Below are 18,576 nucleotides of genomic sequence, written 5' to 3' on the forward strand. Positions count from 1 at the left end.
AATAAAAAACCCAAGATTCAGTAAAAACCCTGATGTTGAGGCCAGACTCCTAGTTTGAGTACTTGGGAGTTGGCACTACTAGTTTACTGATCACGGTTTGTGCTGGTTGCTTTTGGCATTTCAGCTTGGACAGTGAGTCTTCACTTTGATTCACAGGACTGAAGAAATTGGCTTCTGGGTTAGGTGACGAGCATTTTATTTCTAGACATCTTCAGCACTAAGGGAACAGCACCACCTACTGAGACAACGGCAGGGAAAGCACTGGATGGGAGAGACAAGGTCTGATTCAGCCAAGCCTAGCAAGATCCCCACCTAAGATGGTATTGAGTTAAGGTATATAACTGAGCTGCAGGTGTTGGGTTTAAGTTATCTTCTAGCATCAAGTTTAGTTGACCATGAGAAATGGAATGTAGACTGACCAATGGGGGGGAAAAAAAAAAAAAAAAAAATCTCTTTCCAATACAGGAGTTCCCTTAAAGATACCATCCAATAAGGCATCTACTCTAATTTGGAGTGTCAGAATAGAACAGATCAGTAGTCTCCAATAGGAGAAAAACTTAAAATATTTGAGTCTTAGGAAAGCTATTGAGAGGCAGCCAGTGACCAAAATGAATGTTATTTCAAACCTGGGGGGGGGGGGGGGGGGAATGCCTTTCCAACTGCCTTTGGAATCCGAGGCCCATCCCAGCTTATAACCAGCGACAGCGCCAAGCAAGAAACAAGTAATTCTGTAATGGAGCCAGATCCATTTGTTATATACTTTACAAAATACAGTCACAACAGCGCAAGTCTTCTCTGAAAGCTTTTATTGCCTATATTCAAATATTACAGTTTCACATTTTATTCAAAAAAGTTCTAAGCTACCTTTACAAGGACAGTAGCCCCTGGGGAGGACTGTGCAGTATTTAGGTTATCCATATGCAGAAGGAAGTCTCTGACTTCAGACACAGCTCTGGCGGAGATCCCATCCAGTTTTGTAATTTACCAGTAGTGCAGTGTTGTTCCCCGCCCCTATAGAACACAGTACGGCTGAGGAATGCCCAAGTTGACACACTGATCAGGAGGCCACATACAATTGCAACTTTAAAAAAAAAAAGAAAAAAGTTTCCTGATGGTTTAAATTAAGGGGGAGCCAAACATACAAAAGCATCTAACACTTGTAAGGATCCTAGCAACAGGGCAACGCCTACACAACCAAGCATCCCGCAGTTGGCTGTGCAGATGCAGCAGTCTGCCGGAGCACTATCAACTACAGGACCAGGTAATAAGAATCTTCCTTCCCTCTTCCCTTCCAAGGAGGGAGGCAAAGGGAAGAGGAGAGAGAAGGAGCCACAAAATAAGAGTATTTTAGATATCAAGTTAAACACTTGGTCCCTAGGATGTCGCCAAGGTATGTTACTGTCCTTGCCTCACTTTAAAAAGTATATACATTAAAAGAGAGCAGAAGCCTTTTAGAGCTTCACTTTTGGCATCATAAAAAGGCACCTAAAAAAAGAATTCCTTGGCCCTTGGAGAATTCCTTGGAGCAAGATCTCCAGAAGCAGGAAGAGCTGGCAAAGGCTTTACCAGAGCCAATGTGGGAGAATCCACCTCTAATTCCCTTTGAGATTTCGTGACCTCACTAGCGTAACCAGGAGTCATTTGGGAAGGCCTGGGGTGTTTGATGCCATCGACACCTATGCTGCTAGAACTGCAACAGCATCACCAGAATCACGTCAGAGCATGAAGAATAAGCAGCATTCTTGCAACACAGAGGACTGCAATGCTAGAAGGTTGCATCCCGTTTGCGAGCAAGTTCCCCACTCTGCCCCCCTCCTCAAGAAACACACATAGCCCCAGTGTTTTGCTGGTATGGGTCTCCCTGGATGACTAGAAGTGGACTCCATCAGCATTTAAAGGCCTGCCTTGTTCGCATTCTGCAAGTTGCAAGCAACAGGCTACACCCCAAAGGTAAGAGGATTTTAAGAAGCCACCAACTCTCTCCTCTAGGATCAGGGGATTTTTGTCTTTGCTCAGAAAAAAAGAGATTTGTTTAAAAAGTTACAAAAAGAGGCTATAGATACTGGAGTGTTGCCGGCAACAGAGATCTGTACACAAGCTGGCCTGGGGAGGCGGCCTTGTGGCCAGGCAGGGCGCAAGGCTCAGTAGCCCTCCTCTTCTCGGTAGTAGTGGTACTCCGGTGGGTCCGTGCTCTGGTCGTACACTGCGTTGGCCACATCACCGGCGTTGCCCTGGGGACAGTACTTGGGATCATAGATCTGTCGGCCCAGGCCGAAGACCTGGCCGCTCTGATTGGCTCCCTGGTTGGAGCCCATCTGGAGGGACATGGAGGTGTTGTCGCACTTCTCGGTGCCCATTTTGGTGTCATAGATGTGTCTCCTCGTGCCAGGAGCCGTCATGCCCACCTGAGAGACCAGATTATTCATGGTAACAGTGGCAGCTGGAAACCCCCATTGGGGATTGGGCCCCCACTTCACAAGGCACCACAGAACATAGCAAGACCCTACCCAAACAGCTGATCTACCTAGACCGCGTGGTGATGAGGGGCGGGAGGGAGTGTACAACTTCTGTTTTACAGGTGGGGAAGCGGACAGAGATTAAGGAACTTGGGCAAGGTCACACAGGGAGTCTATGGCAGGGCCAGGAATCCAAATCCACATACTGGTCCAGTGCCTGAACCACAAGACCAGCTCTCCAGCAGTCTGAGGAGGCACAGATTACATCAAGTAGGCACCTCTGGTGCTTTCCTGGATTTAACCCAGCTACCCGGTCAGGAATCTACCTTCTTTAATGCCACCCTTAACCCCAGATGTTGTGCTGAAGAGACTCCAGTCACTCAACTGGCCCCTTTTACCTCCCCACAGACGGTTCACCAGGCCCATGACTGCCTGCTTACCTGGCTAGCACACTTGTTGGTGCCCATCTGAAGGCTGATGGTGGAATGGTCCATGGGGGCCAGGATCTGGTTTTTGGGATCATAGAGATGTCTCCTGGTGCCGTAGGCCGTCATGCCAGACTGGCTGGCACACTTGTTTGTGCCCATCTGTGGGCAGAGTTACACGGAGAACTAAGCTTACATCCCAACCGAGTATGAAGCAGGTTCCCCCCACCTCAAATAAGACAGCACGACCTGGCTAAGTCTCCTGCTCCCATACCAAGCATGACTCATGGCTCAAAGACGGCCTCTATTCAGAGGGGTAAGAACGAGGATTCCCCAGGGCGGGGATTCTAGCCCTGCCTCCAATTGCGTGCTTTCCAGTGCATCATGGATTTCACCTCTGCAGAGCCATAACTGTCCCCGGATAGAACTTCCCATCCCCAATTCCCTGCAAGGACAACTCTCCAGGTCCAAACCTCTGTTGGTGGGGAGGAGGGAGTCTGTAATACAGCCCTTCAGACCAGAGAACCTGTTCGATACACACCCCAGCCCCCCAGGGGAAGAACAGACATGCCAACAAGGCCAGGACAGCAGTGACAATGCAGGCAGTGAAGGGCATGGGGCAGTTCTGTTTTGTGCTGGGTGTTTCATATCCAGCCTGTAACAGGAGACTGTCCAGGCTATTAAGTCTTTTGCCCATCAGCCATATGCAGTGGCAGTGAATTCAGGTGTTAAAGGGTTAACAGGACTTCATAAGACATGCCTCCCCCACCCCTGCCCAGCTCACCTGAAGCCCGATGACACACTGGCCGGCCTTCATTTTTGCATCGTCGAAGTTCCTCTGTTGTTTCTCTGAGTATTTCACCCCGATGTCCACGTCGCTTTGTATCCCCTTGGTCTTTGCCTGCAGCAGAGAGAAGGGGGGGTGGGGGGAGGGGTGTATTAGAACCACCGAGTTCTGTTCCTGCATAGAAGAGGTTCTACAACCTAATGTTGCATGAACATCATCGGTCAACATACAGAATCCAACCCAGGAACTGGATCAGCCCCCTAGTCCATCTAGCTCAGTATCCCTGCTCAGGCAGCAGCCAGCATGAGATGCCTCACAGGAAGGTGCAAGAAATTCTGCAGTTAAGGGATAACCTCCCCCACCCCAAGCCACCCATGAAGGTCTCATCCTACCACCACCACCACCCCACCCAACAGCTAGAGCAGGGGTAGGCAACCTATGGCACGCGTGCCAAAGGCGGCACACGAGCTGATTTTCAGTGGCACTCACACTGCCCGGGTCCTGGCCACCGGTCCGGGGGGCTCTGCATTTTAATTTAATATGAAGCTTCTTAAACATTTTGAAAACCTTGTATACTTTACATACAAATAGTTTAGTTATATATTATAGACTTCTTGAAAGAGACCTTCTAAAAACGTTAAAATGTATGACTGGCACGCGAAACCTTAAATCAGAGTGAATAAATGAAGACTTGGCACACCACTTCTGAAAGGTTGCCGACCCCTGAGCTAGAGATTGACTTAAGCCCATGAGGTTGTATATCCCATACAGAGACGGCTATTTGTTCATTTCCCCCACAGCACCTTTGACAGGGCGCAAGGTATTTTACAGTTCTACAAGCTATACCCACGAAGTGTAGATCCTATATCCACCACGGAAATGCAGCGGTTTATGGGGTGGAACGTGGCAGATTTGTAAATGGTGCAGAGACAGAGCGCAAGGACTCCAGCATCAGAGGTCTTCTGCAGCGTGGGTCACGGGTCACTTGCTGGTGTGAACTAGAGTAAATGGGGGATTCTCTAACTGGAGGTCTTTAAATCAACAGTTGAGGACTTCAGTAACTCAGCCAGAGGTTTGGGGCCTATTACAGGAATTGGTGGGAGAGGTTCTGTGGCCTGCAATGTGCAGGAGGTCAGATGAGATGTGGTCCCGCCTGGTCTTTACGTCTAGGAGTTAGATGGTGACCTCTGCAGGCCAGACACGGTGACTTCCAGTGCACGTGTGCTAGATGCTGCGTTAATGAGTCTTCAGGGGCTTGTGTAGTAATTTAAGGAATTACCCAAAGGAGAACTTGGCCAGGACACCGGGGCCAACACCTTCATCCTGGTCAGAGGAGCCAGGAGACCACATCCATTGTGTGTTTATCCTAAGGCAGCCACTGACCTGCTTTCTACTAGCTTTATCCTTCATCCACGCAGGGTATAAAATCCAGTCACCACAAGGCAACGGCTCTCGTGAGCCAGCCCAGCCGGGCCCGTGCAAAGCAATGAGCACACACCTCAGAGACCTGGCACCTCACCGTTTGGGCCAAGAGCGACAGCTCCAGCCCCAAGGTGGCCAAGCCGCTATTTCCCTTACAGCCCTCCCACAAGCCAGCCTGCTTTTGAGAACGGAGGCTTCCCTTAACAGAGCTGCTTCCTCCCCCCCACCCCCCCTGAGCTCGCTGGAAAGGCTCCTGGCTGCAGCTGGCTCCGCGTGCTGGGGCAAGATCAGTTCTTCCCACCCCCCCAGAGAACAAGAGCCTCAAGGGGAAGTTTGAGCCTCGCTTTGGCTTTAAAGCCGGGACATTTTGGAGGAGGGAAGAACTGCACCTCTGCTGTCAGGAGTCCTCAGTGTAGCCACCTCCTTTGGCACCCTAGGGCTCTTGAGACCCATCCCCCCCAGCCACCCTCACCCCAAACCCATGGGAGCTGGGTGGGCTAGGAGAAGGAATGACCACTCCTGCCCACAGGCCATATGGGACAGATCCAGTTAGACACCAGGCCGGGTCCATCCCTGCACGGATGCCTGTGCAGGGTCAGAGGGAAAGCAGCTGGCGCAGGCTAAGGCAGCCCCGAGAGTTAACCTGACTCATGTTCCCGCTTCAACTGCCCCTACAGAGCTTTGCAGGGGCACAGAATCACCAGGGTGCAGATCTGCCCTGGCTCTGCCCCCTCCAGCCTCTGGCTCCCCCTGCCTCCATACCAAGGGTATACCACGGATGGGGGAGGGTGCCTTTCGTAGTCCCGGTGCATCAGCCTCAGAGCGGTACTCACCATGCCTGCCAGAGCCAGCAGGCACACTTGCACCTGGGTCATGTTCCCGGTCTCGAAGAAGTCGTTGGCTTCAAAGAGGTCGACGGGGTTCATGCCGTACTGAACCATGGCCTTGATGAAGTTGGAGAGGTTCTCCAGCTGGCGGGGAAGAGAGCCGGATAAAGACACACAGGCCAGAGCCAAAAGGGGGCCAGGGAAGGAACCCGCGAGGCAGCGGTTGAGAAGCCGCTCCCAGGCTAGCGATCAGCCAGGCCACCCTCGCTGTAAAGGGAGCAGCCCAGCACGTACCTGGTGCCAGGTCTGAGCCGAGCGGTTGATCTTCCTCACTGAGCCTGGCTGCAGCTTGTTCATGAGCCTGGAGAGAGCGAGAAAGAGCCGTCAGAGCAGACGCCAACCACCCGGTGTGGAAGCACATTTCCAGCACAAGCATCTTTAGGAGGTTTGGCTACTTTTAAACAAGCATCCGTCAGAGAGAAGGACGTCCACAAAGCTAAACAGTTAGCAGAAGAAATGTTCATCCCTAGACTCTCACACAGACCGTCCCATCCGCTCACAAAGCATTTCACAAGAGGGGGGGCAGGATCATGCCCCATCTGTGAAATGGAGGCAGAGAAAAAGCGACTTGCCCCAGGTCACCCAGCAGGTCAGTGGTAGAGCCAGGAATGGAATCCAGGTCTCCTCAGGCTCAGGCCACTAGGGGTCACTGTCTCAGGCGTGGGCTGCACAAAACTTACCCCCGTGTAGCCATGTCAGTCAGGAGTGTGAAAAAGCCACTGCACCCCCAATGATTGGGATGGTGACAAAACCCCAACAGACGGCAACAGTGGCCAACACTGTTCAGAACGGTGATGCTCCTACCGCAGCAGGACACCTCCTCGACACTAGCAGGCTCTACTGGTACAGCGATGCCGACATGGGCTGTGTCTACACTACAGAGCCACAGTGGATGCAATATTAAAAACCCAAGTCGCTAAGATCCAGGCTAGCCACACTATTTATTATGGGAGTAGCTAGGAGTCCTGGCATGGGCCGTTGTTCTAGGCGCTGGACGCACGCAGGGCACAAGACTACATTAATTCAACGTTAAGATTGAAACTCACACTTAAGGAAGCATGAATGTTATGGTCCCCAGAGCAGCTCCTGGCCGTGCTGTCCTTGCATAGGAAAGCAGCGACGTGAACGCCATCAGCATTATAATGTGGCAAGGGAGTTTGGAATGGCAAAAATGCAAGTTCCCACTAAGCTAGCTGCATCGGGCCCTGTACGCAACTTTGCACCTCCCCGACATTTTTCTGAAGTGACACTGTCGGCTTTAAGCCGCCAAGCCGGTCTGCAGCTCCGGCTGTGGCCCTTGACGCAGGACGGGGGCAACTAGCCAGCAAGATGGAAGGAAGTGGAGCTCTTCCCCTGGATGGCAAGGGGAGGTCAGTGGTCACAGCCTGCTGTTCCATCAGCTCCCTGCCCCAATGCAGACCCAGGATGCCCCCAGAGCCCTCCCACCAGCTCCCTCCCAGACTCACTCGCAGAGGATCACTCCATCCTTCAGCCCCAACTGGAAATCGGGGCCGATCTCCTTCCCGGTGATGCTCTCGATCCATATCCTCAGCTCAGCCTCCTTCTGGGGATCGTACTTCTGGGCAAGCTGGGAGGAGAGCAGAGAATGGAAGAGTCAGGCAGCTCCTCGCTGGGGCCCTGGGCTAGCCACCCCTCCTCCCACTGCCCACTTCCCGGTGAGCACAGCCACAAGGCCACATGCCCTCTCGCCACACAGGGGTAGCGGAGATCTACAGAGCAAGCAGCACATTTCAGTAAGGGCTGCTAGGATACACGACCATGGGAAACAAGTCAGACTCCATGATCAGAGACCTCTGGGAAAGCTGAAAGGGGGCAGGACAATACCAGGGCCACCTGGTCTGAGCCAGATGTGTAGCTCCCCACAGAAAGGTGTGTGTGTGTGGGGGGGCAGCATGCAAAGCTAATGTAGCCCCCCAGCGCAGGCTAAAGCAGCCTCAAGTTGCACCCCTGTTTCAGTGGTCCTCTAGGCTGCTCCCCAGCAGTGCCCATATAAACAGGGTACATGTCTGCCCCAGCTGTGCCCACTCACACCCATATTCTGACCCATCCCCTTTGTGCCCAGGGCTGGTCAGTGCAGAATCAATACCTTGGCACTGCCTAGCGTGTGCACCAATGGGAAGCTGACCAACTACATTCCTCAACCTGGCACCAGCGCCCCCACACCACGCTGGCTGGCACTGGGTTTCCTTTGACCCCACAGCCCCTTTGCAGCAGCCTAGCTAGTGAAAAGGGGCCCAGCTTCACTCTACCCAAGTGTGCTAGCAGCAGGTTCCCCTGTAAGGCACAGACCAACGGGGTGGGGTGGGGTGAGGAGGAGATCATCATCAGTGCAGGTCAATGTCACGTCAGCATGGCCACTGGAAAGACTTGTCAGGACACAGCTCCCCAGTGGTGGCAAGAGAAAACAAAACCCCAAATCAGTGCCTGGCATTTTGCCGCTAGACCCCCTAGGAGCCCAACGGGCTGAAGCTAACGGGGCTGGAGACCAGAGGGCCCAGCATCAGGAAGGGGCTGTCTGGATGGCACCAAATACTTGGTCAGCTACCACTTCCTGATGCACAGGAAAGCCAGACCGTGCAGGAGCTCAGCAACGAAGAGACCAGCAGCCTCTGCTGCAGCATACAAGCCCTGGCAGTCCCTCAGCAGCCAGCCGGGGCAGATCCAGCAGACACCCAGCAGCAGAGTTTAACAACGTCCTTGTTTGCTGGGTTTTGACACAGAAGGAAGAGGCTGGTTTTTACTCTAGGCTGCTCTAAAATCCCCATCCCCACGAGAGCGAACCCAGCAGAGACGGCTCTGGGCTGGCTCCCACTGGATGTTTTTGGAAGCTTGGGTCAGGTGCGATGGCATCACGTCACACTCTTCCCCACCTACCAGCCGAGAAATGGCGCAGCCTCTGACAACGAGGTCACTAGAGATCACCTGTCGCTTCTCAGGAGAGCGGGGGGAACGTTCCACTCCCCCTGCCCAAATCCCGGGTTGACCAATTGCAGTCTGTCTCCCCAAATCCCCCGCTGCACTTATTGGCTCAGCCCTCCTTCCCCAGCGCAGAGACATGACTGACCCCCGCCGTGCCCGGCCTTGAAGGTTGCAGACAAAGCAGGCTATAAAAAGCACCGAGTGATCATTACAAGAGAAGCTAGCGAGAGGTAGGAGGCATTGCGGTTAAGACACCGGGCTGCTGGCATGATTAACATCCTGTGTCAGCCAGCACAACTCACCACTCAGTCTAGATGTATCTGAATCTCCTAGAAGGGGGCAATAAAGCAATTGCACTTCGGCCTTTTCCTTGGTGCAGCAGGGCTGGAAAAGTTTTGTTTAAAAAAAAAAAAAAAAAAAAAAAAAAAAAAAGCCGACTAGTTTTCCAGCTGGTTTGATTTTAACAGTAGAAATTCAAGGCCTGTCTCCTCAGGAGACTGAACGGCGGGAGAACTGGCCCAGAGATGGAATAGGAACAACACAGCTGGGGTGGGCAGGCAGTTTTTAAATTCACGTTAATCTGTAAGGCTCATTTAGCTCAAGTGCCTGCCCCCACTGGGGAGAAGGGCGCTCTTTGTTAAAGACTTGAGCCCTTGGCTTCGAGGCCCGGGAAAGCGCCGCAGCCCACAGCAAGACCAGACTTCATTCGAGAGATCCAGCAAAACAACGTGTTTTTAACAGGGAACTTTTCAGGCCTTTTTGAAGCGGCAAGGAGAGCGCCCAGGTGCTACCTACCCTCTTTCGCAGGTGACCTTTAATGCTGTGGATTAAGTTCACCCCACATCAGCATGCGAGAGGCCGGCTGCATCTGCCGGCCATGGACACAGAGCCAACTCCAACAGTCTCTCAAGCCTCATTTGCTTCTGCCCCGTCACATAAAAAGGCCCGTCAATAAAACCTGAGCCTACAGATCAGGGGGTCATTTCCCATGGGGAAACGGGGCACTTGTCCCCCCTCCTGCAATATCTTGCTTTGCCCCCGAATTTTTTCCTAGGTCTGCATCTTCCAGTCCTCCCTGACTTTGCAGGTTAGAATAGAATCACATATCTTGCTCCCCCGACCCCAGAATGTCTCCGGAAGTGCCGTCGCTGCGATAGACGATCCAGGATCTTGGTGCGCTGGCATGACAGCCAATGGGAAGCTGGGCAAGATTCTGCCCTCTTCACCCAGGTCCCAGCATGCCCCTCCCCCCCCAGGCTAAGGTACACAGGCCCAGGAAGAGTGTCACTCAGGGCACGCCACAGGAAAGGGAGCGGCAGGACTGATTTGTGCCCCCCCCCAGTCAGCTTTGTTCAGGGGTCCATGCTCAGACCCAACGCAGAGAGAGGGCTCCTGGGGTCTATAGCCAGCACTGGGAAGGGAGCGGTGTTTAGCAGGGACAGCCTGACACCCGCCCGGCCTCCCAATCTCTAACACCTGCCTCCCAGGGGAGGGGAAGCCCTTGGGATCCTTGAAGGGGAGTGCTGGAGCTGGACAGAGCAAGGGCTCAGAGGCCTCGGCACTGCAGCCCAAACCATTGCCCTCGGGGTCAGGACCAGCCTCTCCCTGCAGCCCAGGAATGCGTCTGGGCAGATTCCTTGGTCACCGCGAATATGCCAAGAATGCAAAGTGCCTTGTTTAAATCAAGGCCAGCTGTCCAGGCTGCAGGCCCTTCGCTGCTGATCAGTGGGACAAGCAGCTTTAAAGAAGTGAAGGAGACAGCAGGTCCCTGCTGCCAGAGGAGAGGCGTCAGCATGTCAGACACCCTCCCCCAGCTGCTACTAAGCAGGCTCTGTTAGGGGCTCATGCCCAAGAGCACCTGTCAAAGGCAGATGCTGGAGGAGCTGCTGGCTGCTTCTGGAGCAGTGTTTAAGCCTGCATACGGATCAGGAAGGAAGAAGGCTGCTCGTTAGTAGAGGGCGAAGTATAACAACCATCCACTTACTGGAATCATTAAACCTAGAACCTTTGGCACTAGAAACATGGGCCTCTACCTCTTCAGCTAGGGGTGCAGCTCTCTTAGATGGCAGCAGTAGTAGGCTCTTATCTTTTTAGATGAACCAGCCACAAGTGGGCACATGACATTTAACTACTGTGTCACATTAGATACTTACAACGCCAGTCAGTTCCCTGAGACTACAGGGTCAAATCCCAACAAGATCAATTCAGCCCTTCCAAGGTACAAGACTAGCACTACGCAGTTTAGTACATGGATGTCTCCCAGCCATGCAAAGCAGTGTGTCCCCTCTGCCTGGGGGAAAGGTCCCCTGGACTTGACAGTCTCCTTGGAGAAAGTTCCCCTCTTCTGGCACTGGGGGTTGCTTGTAGTCCTCCACCCCAGAGCGGACTGCTTGTCAGCCGTGCTCTGAATGCACACAGCTCAAACATCACTTTTCATCCCAGCTCGTAACAACTAGACTTCCATGTTTAACAAACCCCAGTAGTCTGCAAAGGTAGAGTTAGGAGGGGTGAGATCAGCCTCAGCTTATCTTGGGAAGGGACAGGCATCTTAGCCCAGCTCCCTGAGAGCACTACAAGTTCATTGACTACAGAGTCTTCCGGAAGGGACAGGGGCAAAACCCTTGATGAGTCGAGAGAGATTGTTCTATGCGCTGAGTGCTCCAGGCTCCCAGTTGGGCCCTACCAATGTCACGATCATAGGATTTTAAAAGAGGTAAATTTCATGATTTTAAGCTATTTAAATCTGAAATTTCACAGTGTTGTAATTATAGGGGTCCTGACCCAAAAAGGAGTTCTGGGAGGGTTGCAAGGTTATTGTAGTGGGGGGGATGCGGTACTGTTATCCTTACTTCTGCACTGCTGCTGGCAGCAGCGCTGCCTTCACAGCTGGGCAGCTGGAGAGCGGCAGCTGCTGGCCAGGAGCCCAGCTCTGAAGGCAGAGTGGCCGCCAGCAACAGCGCAGAAGTAAGGATGGCATGAGATGGTATTGCCACCCTTACTTCTGCACTGCTGCTGGAGAGCTGGGTGCCTGGCCAACAGCGGCCGATCTCTGGCCGCCCGGCTCTGAAGGCGGCGCAGGAGTAAGGGTAGAAATACCACGACCCCCCTGCAATTCCCTTTTGGGTCAGGAATCCCATTTGAGAAACGCTGGTCTCCCCCCTGAAATCTGTCTAGCATTGGGTAAAAGCACACAAAAGACCAGATTTCACGGTCCAGGACTGGTTTTTCATGGCCATGAATTTGGTAGGGCCCGACTCACAGCCTTTGGCATGTGCTTTCCAGCAGAGGCAGCCACACAGCCCAGCTCATCTGTACTCCCATCTGGGCCTCTCTACCTGCTGCTGAGGACTTGGCATGGGACAGCTCAGCCTGCCTCAGGAACAAGGCTTCCCCACCCACAAGGAGGCAAACTCGGTTATGGAGATGCAGGGGCCAGGAGAGGAAGGGCCAGATTAGCCAGAGAGAGTCACGCCCACAACAGGCCCAGTTCCAAGAGAGCTTGGCTCTGTCCACACTGGGGACCATAAACCTCATGATGTGAGCAGAGCTCTCCTGGGAGTCTGGTTCCAGATTGCTGGAGAGCCCTCTGGCGGCCCAAGCATACAGCAGGAGATAGGAGGATCTCACTCCCAATCTCAGCTCTGACAACCCCTGCTGCGATCCTTGGGCAAGTCACTTCACCCCTGCCTCGGTTTCCCTGCTTATAAAGTGGGGGAAATAACGCACTCCGCCAGAGGGTACTTTGGATAGAAGGGTACGAATGCGTTGGATCAACTGCAGGCTCACAGCCCATCACAGCCGGGAAGCAGCACCCATGTGGAAAAGGGAGAGTTTAGGATCTGGAGAAGCCCATGGAAGATCCAAACCCCCACCGGATTCAGAGCATTGCACTACTGTAAGGGCACTAGCTGCCCAGCCCATGAGCCCCGGCTGCTGAACACCCTGCTGTGAAACGCTCAGCTCTGGTTTCACAACAGCTTTCTTCATTCCCTTTTGCAACCGGGTGAAGGGGACTGGGGTGTGATGGGGAAGGGGAGACCTGTTGACAGCAGCAATGCAAGGGGAGGGCCCTTGCTCAACGCATACAAGAGGCATTGGAGATCCTAGCCCATGGCCCAGGAGAATCTAGCACTAATCCACAGCCCTGCACCCTTCCTTCTCCCACCCCCGGCTCTTGGTGCAGCTACTCTGGCATGTCGAACTGATCCACACTCAAGATCCAGGGCCTTGCACTGGCCTCTGGATGAGAACTCACCTGATGGAGGAATCTGAACAAGTTCGCTGGGTTTCACAGGGACCCAGGATAAATCAGAACACAGGACAACATACAGGACCAGGCTGGGATCCTTCTCACCCAGCACCAGCTGCTTCGGACAGAGGGGCAGCCCCCATGTGGAAGGAAGTTACTTGGGGGAAAAGTTACTACCTAACCCTCATCAGTTAGTGGCTGGTCTGTGCCCTGAAGCATGAAGGTTTAAATAAGCCAGAGCAACGTAGCCTCTGCAGCGTGACTGCACACGCACACATGGCAAACGAGAACATCTAATCCTAGCTTCAGTTCTGGGACTGCGCCGCTCGGTTTCATCTGCCATCCCAGCCCCATGGGTAGCACCAGCTGCTGTTTAGCTACTACAGACCTATCGGAGCAGACACCTGTCCCTCGTGCTGTTGCCACCCCCACCCCCATATTTATCACCCTCTAAGCTCCTTGGGGCAAGGATGGTTTGCACAACAGGGCCCTGATCCAGTAGGAGCTTTAAAGACCGCCTCCATGGTACTTTAGAAAGCCTCCCTTCCCCCACTGATCTATCAAGAGCATCCACTATTCCAGGAGCTGACAGACAGAGAACAGGCAAGATCTTGATCACCCAACCCCCTAACTGCAGAATCCAAAGTGAGCAACGTTGACGATTTGGATAGGACCCTCAGAAGGCAAGAGATATTAATTCATATTGGCGTTAACAACCCAGCCCAGCAAGAGAGAGCTTCCCTTGGAGAGGGACAAACATTACATGTTCCCCTCTCACGCCAACATTATCACCTCCCCAAGTAGTTACTGCACCAGCTTGCATGGCCAGGGGAACTGTTCCGATTTCTGGGGGAGGGAGCATGTCAGCATTCTGCAGTTAATGCTGCAAAGTCTGAATTCTTTCCCCTAGACTCTGCTGTGAATCTGGTTAGGTGCTGGATTGATTTGACCCAGGGACTGAGGGAGCTAATTTTTTTATTTTTATTTGGGGGGGGGGGGGGAGACAGACAAGCTGGCCCCAAAAGCAAATTCCACAGATTCCATTCTCCAAGGACTTCTACCCTTAGAAAAGTTGTACTGATTTAACTAGATCAAAATCCACGGTGCAAATCCTGAATGTCAAACTACTGTGTGTGCCAACTCCCTCGAGGGTGTAGCTGACTGAACTGAACTAAGCAAGGATTAAACAGGTTCCAGTGCCTCTACATTTAGGGGGTTGGCACCACTGACTTTGATCTAGTTAAACCAGTGCATCTTTTCTGCTTCGGCAATGTCTAGGTACTGCTGCAGCGTCTGGAGAAAAAACAACAGGATGACTGCTGCCAGTACAAACCAGGGAAGGTGGGTATGTCAAACACACCTTTTCCACTGGGTTCTGGAGTTCCCCCTCCCTCCCTTTATAGCATCGCCCCCTTAAGCAACCTAGAGCAGAAATTGCTTGTCCCTTGGGCTGTGCTGACTAGACAAAGGGCTGACTTAAAATTGGGTTTAAGCTGGCATACGTTAGTGATCACTCTTCCGGGTTAGGACAGAGCCTTATGGCGGGTTCTCTTCCAGATCTTGGTGCTACACAGTAACTGCAGATATTTGTACTGCTTTTATGGGGGTTATAAAACAGGTCAAAGGGTTGACAAGAATTAAGCGCTTGCTCAATGCTAGCCTGTCCCGTTGGCTATAAAAACACCTCACTCAGCTGCGTTTAGAGAGGACACTCAGGATGTGCCCACATTTGTAGGTTACTTAGTGTTCAGCCATGGTATTGCCTCCATCTTGTGCAAGAACACTTCAGGATTGGGCCATAAGGTTTTGCTAGAGGTGTTGCCGAGCAGAGACAGTGGAAGGCTGCAGAGAGAAGAAGCACCTGCAGTACAGCACCTAGCGCAATGCAGCTCTGACTGGAGCCTCCGGCATTACTGTATTACAGATCTGTACATGGGAACCTGCTCCCAGAGAGCCCTCGGCAAGGTCACATTAGCCAATTGAGCAAGCTGGTCCCAGAGGATGGGTGCAGAGGAAACATGCCACATTGCAGCTGCAGCGGGAGCAGATGGAGAAGGGAAAGATTCTAATCCCTTTCAGCCTGTGCCCCGCCCACAGGAGCCCTTCCTGAGCCAGACAGGGTATCACAAGTGCCAGAATCAATCTGAACTAGATCTGGAGAGACCAGACGTTCACCCCTTTGCAGAAGGCAGCTTTGGTGGCTGCATCCGCACTGGACGTTGGCATGAAATCGGACTCTCAACAGCTTCACCAATGGGGAGCACTAGTTATGGGGGTTAGATTGTGCTGTGACTAACCCACAAAAGAGCTGGTCTGGATGACGCAGCTACATAAATGCCACCGGCAGCCTGTCTATACATGCACCAGTGGGAGACTCCCCTGGCGTCACTGTGAATAAGGAAGGCCCCTTAGGGCTAGACTCCAAGGCAGCAGTTGCAGCCCCGGCAGTCGCTCACTGCTGCGTGTTGTAATGGGCTAGCAATTCCCCCTTCCGCCATAGGACCGCTCAGAACTTGCATAAACAGCTTTATTGTATTACAGCAGCACTTCAGAACCTCAATCAAGGACCCCGGTAGTACGCACTGTGCAGATAGGACTGTCCCAACAGCCACTCATCAAACCTGCCAGCCACTAATCTCCCACTGGGGGGAGGGATAGCTCAGTGGTTTGAGCACTGGCCTGCTAAACTCAGGGTTGTGAGTTCAATCCTTAAGGGGGCCACTTAGGCATCTGGGGCAAAATCAGTACTTGGTCCTGCTAGTGAAGGCAGAGGCTGGACTCAAGGATCTTTTGGGGTCCCTTCCAGTTCTGTGAGATAGGTATATATCATATTATATTAAATGCTCCACAAACATTTAATTTAGACTTTGAGAGGTGGCCCAAAGAGAGGCATGGGGTGACACCAGCCCAAGGCTATGCCTTGAGTCAGCATCACAGCAGGGAACAGAAGCCAGGAATCCCCACTCCCAGAGCCATGCTCTAACCACTAGCCCACATTCCCTTCATTGTGAATTTAACTTGGGGAAAGGGAGGATCCTTTTCCCCAGCACAAAGTTATTTGTAGGGTAAGGCCTCCTGAGACACTTCTGGAAGTTGTAGGTAGCATAGGAGCAAAGACAGGCCCTAGACACTTAGTTTATTACAATGTTATTTAGGTCAGTTGCGTTTCTCAAGGATTATAGCAACACATTGACAAATGGAGGCCAAATTGCCATGGAAATAGGGAGCTAGGTTGAGTCAGGGGTAAGAAAATCTGTTGGAACAGGTGTAATACTAATTTAAAAAAAAAAAAAAAAACAAAAAAAAAAAAACCAAGCCTTCCCAGGATCACACCTAGTGTTTATTTTAATTACACTCAGAACACAAGCAAGCCAATCTGTAAATTATAGGTTTAAGAATTAGGATGACACAAATTGGTAGCCAAGAAGCTGCACCATAGAGTCGACACAGCTTTGTCCCCACACCTTCCCCTGAGAGGCGTTTGCTATTATGGGAAGACTTGTCTCTTTCTATCAAGCCACAGCCCCACGGCTTGTTTTCTGCCCACACCTGCTCGCCCTTGCCTAATAGCCTCCCTTCTCAGAGGGTTTAGTCTGTGCTCTTGTACATTTCTCCTAACAGAAGGCAGGATTTAATCACCTTTACCCAAAATCTGGAGTTAACCTATGTTCCCCCAGGGCCATCAGCATCACAGCCAGCTACAGAACCAGCTGAGACCACGCTCAGTTCAGAGGGAGGGTCAGTTCAGGCCCAGAAATGTAAATTTTGTAGCAAGAGAGAGGGGACTTTTGGGGGGGGGGGTGTAAAGGGGAAGAGACAGTTCGCATTTCTAAACTGAGTAGGGAAATCCTGAAGCCAAACTTTGCAGCCCTGGGACAGAGAAGCAGAGCGGGAAACTGACTAGAAACAAAAGTGAAAATGACCAGTTTTAACTTGGTCTAAGAGTAGCGAAATGCAAGACAGACTGAATGGGGCCTGAGTTCAGATGTTGGCAGTAACAAAGGGGGAAGGGGAGTTTAAAGCTACAATGCGCTTAATAAGCCGACCAGGGCTAAGATATTCAGCTAAGTAACATGGCTCTTGGGTCAGGATCAGATGGAGAGGAGGAAATGGATGCTCTCAGATTTGTTGTGGCAAACAGAGGAATGCAAGGCAATGCCCCCAGCCTACCCAGCTCAGCCCGAGGAGCAGGCTACGCCCAGCTGCTTCCTCCCACATTCCCACCACCCTCCCTTTGTGGAGATGGGCATCCCCCCAGAAACTCAGGGCACCTGGATGCAGAGATACATTGGACTCCCCCTTGGCCACACCCCCTCGATGCTACTTTATAGACCCCATTAGCAGGGCTTAATTCACAGTGAGAGCTGCTGAGGCTCGAGTCATTTTTTTGCTTTCATAACTGATGCAGCAAGCCCAGAGGTGCCCGGCACAGATTACGCCCTGTCCATTGGACACAGCCAGGCGAGGTTTTGGGGGGTGCTGAGCGTGCATGGAACGGCACCAGGCCAGAATCTGTCCTTGCACCAAACATACTTGGAAGGGCCCAAGGAGCCGGGGCAGCCCAGGAAAAAGTGCCGCCAGGTGGAGCCTGGAACAGGCTTATGGGACCAGTGGCAGGGAGACCTCCTGGTCCCCTCTAACTTTGGGGGCAGGGGGAGGCGCGGCACTTCTCTAGCCCCAGAGGCCGCTGCGGAGCCCAGAAGGAGAGGTCCCAGCCAGGGCTGAGGAAAGGAGGGCGGAAGAGGAGATTGGAGGCAGATTTCCCCAGGGCCAGCAGCTGGGACCGAGACGGGCCAGGGCGCTGGCTGCGCGCGAAGGATACGGCTGGGAGAATTTGGAACTGGACAGTCCAGCCCTCGCCAGCAGCCCAGAGCGCACCGGGGAGCTCCCCAGAGCGCACCGGGCAGCACCCCAGGGCCCCGCTCCCACGCACATCACAGCCCCCCTACAAACTTGTCTGGCGAGCCGCCAGCCTCACCCTGCTCTTGACCTCCGCGGACAAGCCGTAGGACGGGCCCTTGTTGAACTGCGTGCTGCTCATGGTGCGCTCCGGGGGCTGCTCGGGGCCAGGTCCGGGGGCCGCGGCGCGTACGGGAGACTCCCTCGCCGGGCTCCGGAGGTTTTGGCCGCGCCGGGCACCGCCTCCTGCCGCTGATTGGAGGGGAGTTAAAATAGCCTTATAAGGGCAGGAAAGCTCCGAATTCCTGCAGGATGGGGAGTTTCCTGTGCGTGTCCCCCCGGTGACCCCCGGGGTCAGAGCTGGGGGCTGCGCCCCCCTTCCAGCGCCGGCTCCGTTCCAGGAGACTTTGTCAGGCTGACGAGCCGGGCAAGTGTGAGAGATGGAGCCCTGGGCGCTCTGGCGGGGGCAGATCCCAGGGGACAGGGATGGGATTTCCCACTAGGTTTGGGG

General features: G+C 53.1%; 1 protein-coding gene across 1 annotated transcript; it reads right to left on the reverse strand.

The window, feature by feature from the left end:
* Nucleotides 1–789: 789 nt before the first annotated feature.
* On the reverse strand, nucleotides 790–18,265 carry CNN2 (calponin 2). Its single transcript, XM_065421996.1, has 7 exons — nucleotides 18,145–18,265; nucleotides 7,444–7,565; nucleotides 6,212–6,278; nucleotides 5,924–6,061; nucleotides 3,666–3,782; nucleotides 2,897–3,043; nucleotides 790–2,405 (listed from the first exon to the last, which is right to left on the reverse strand). Exons 1-7 carry the CDS (start codon nucleotides 18,205–18,207, stop codon nucleotides 2,142–2,144), a joined length of 918 nt encoding a protein of 305 aa, XP_065278068.1. The 5' UTR covers nucleotides 18,208–18,265; the 3' UTR covers nucleotides 790–2,141.
* Nucleotides 18,266–18,576: the final 311 nt, after the last annotated feature.

This window comes from Emys orbicularis, chromosome 24 (genome assembly GCF_028017835.1).
Source record: "Emys orbicularis isolate rEmyOrb1 chromosome 24, rEmyOrb1.hap1, whole genome shotgun sequence".
NCBI lineage: Eukaryota > Metazoa > Chordata > Testudines > Emydidae > Emys > Emys orbicularis.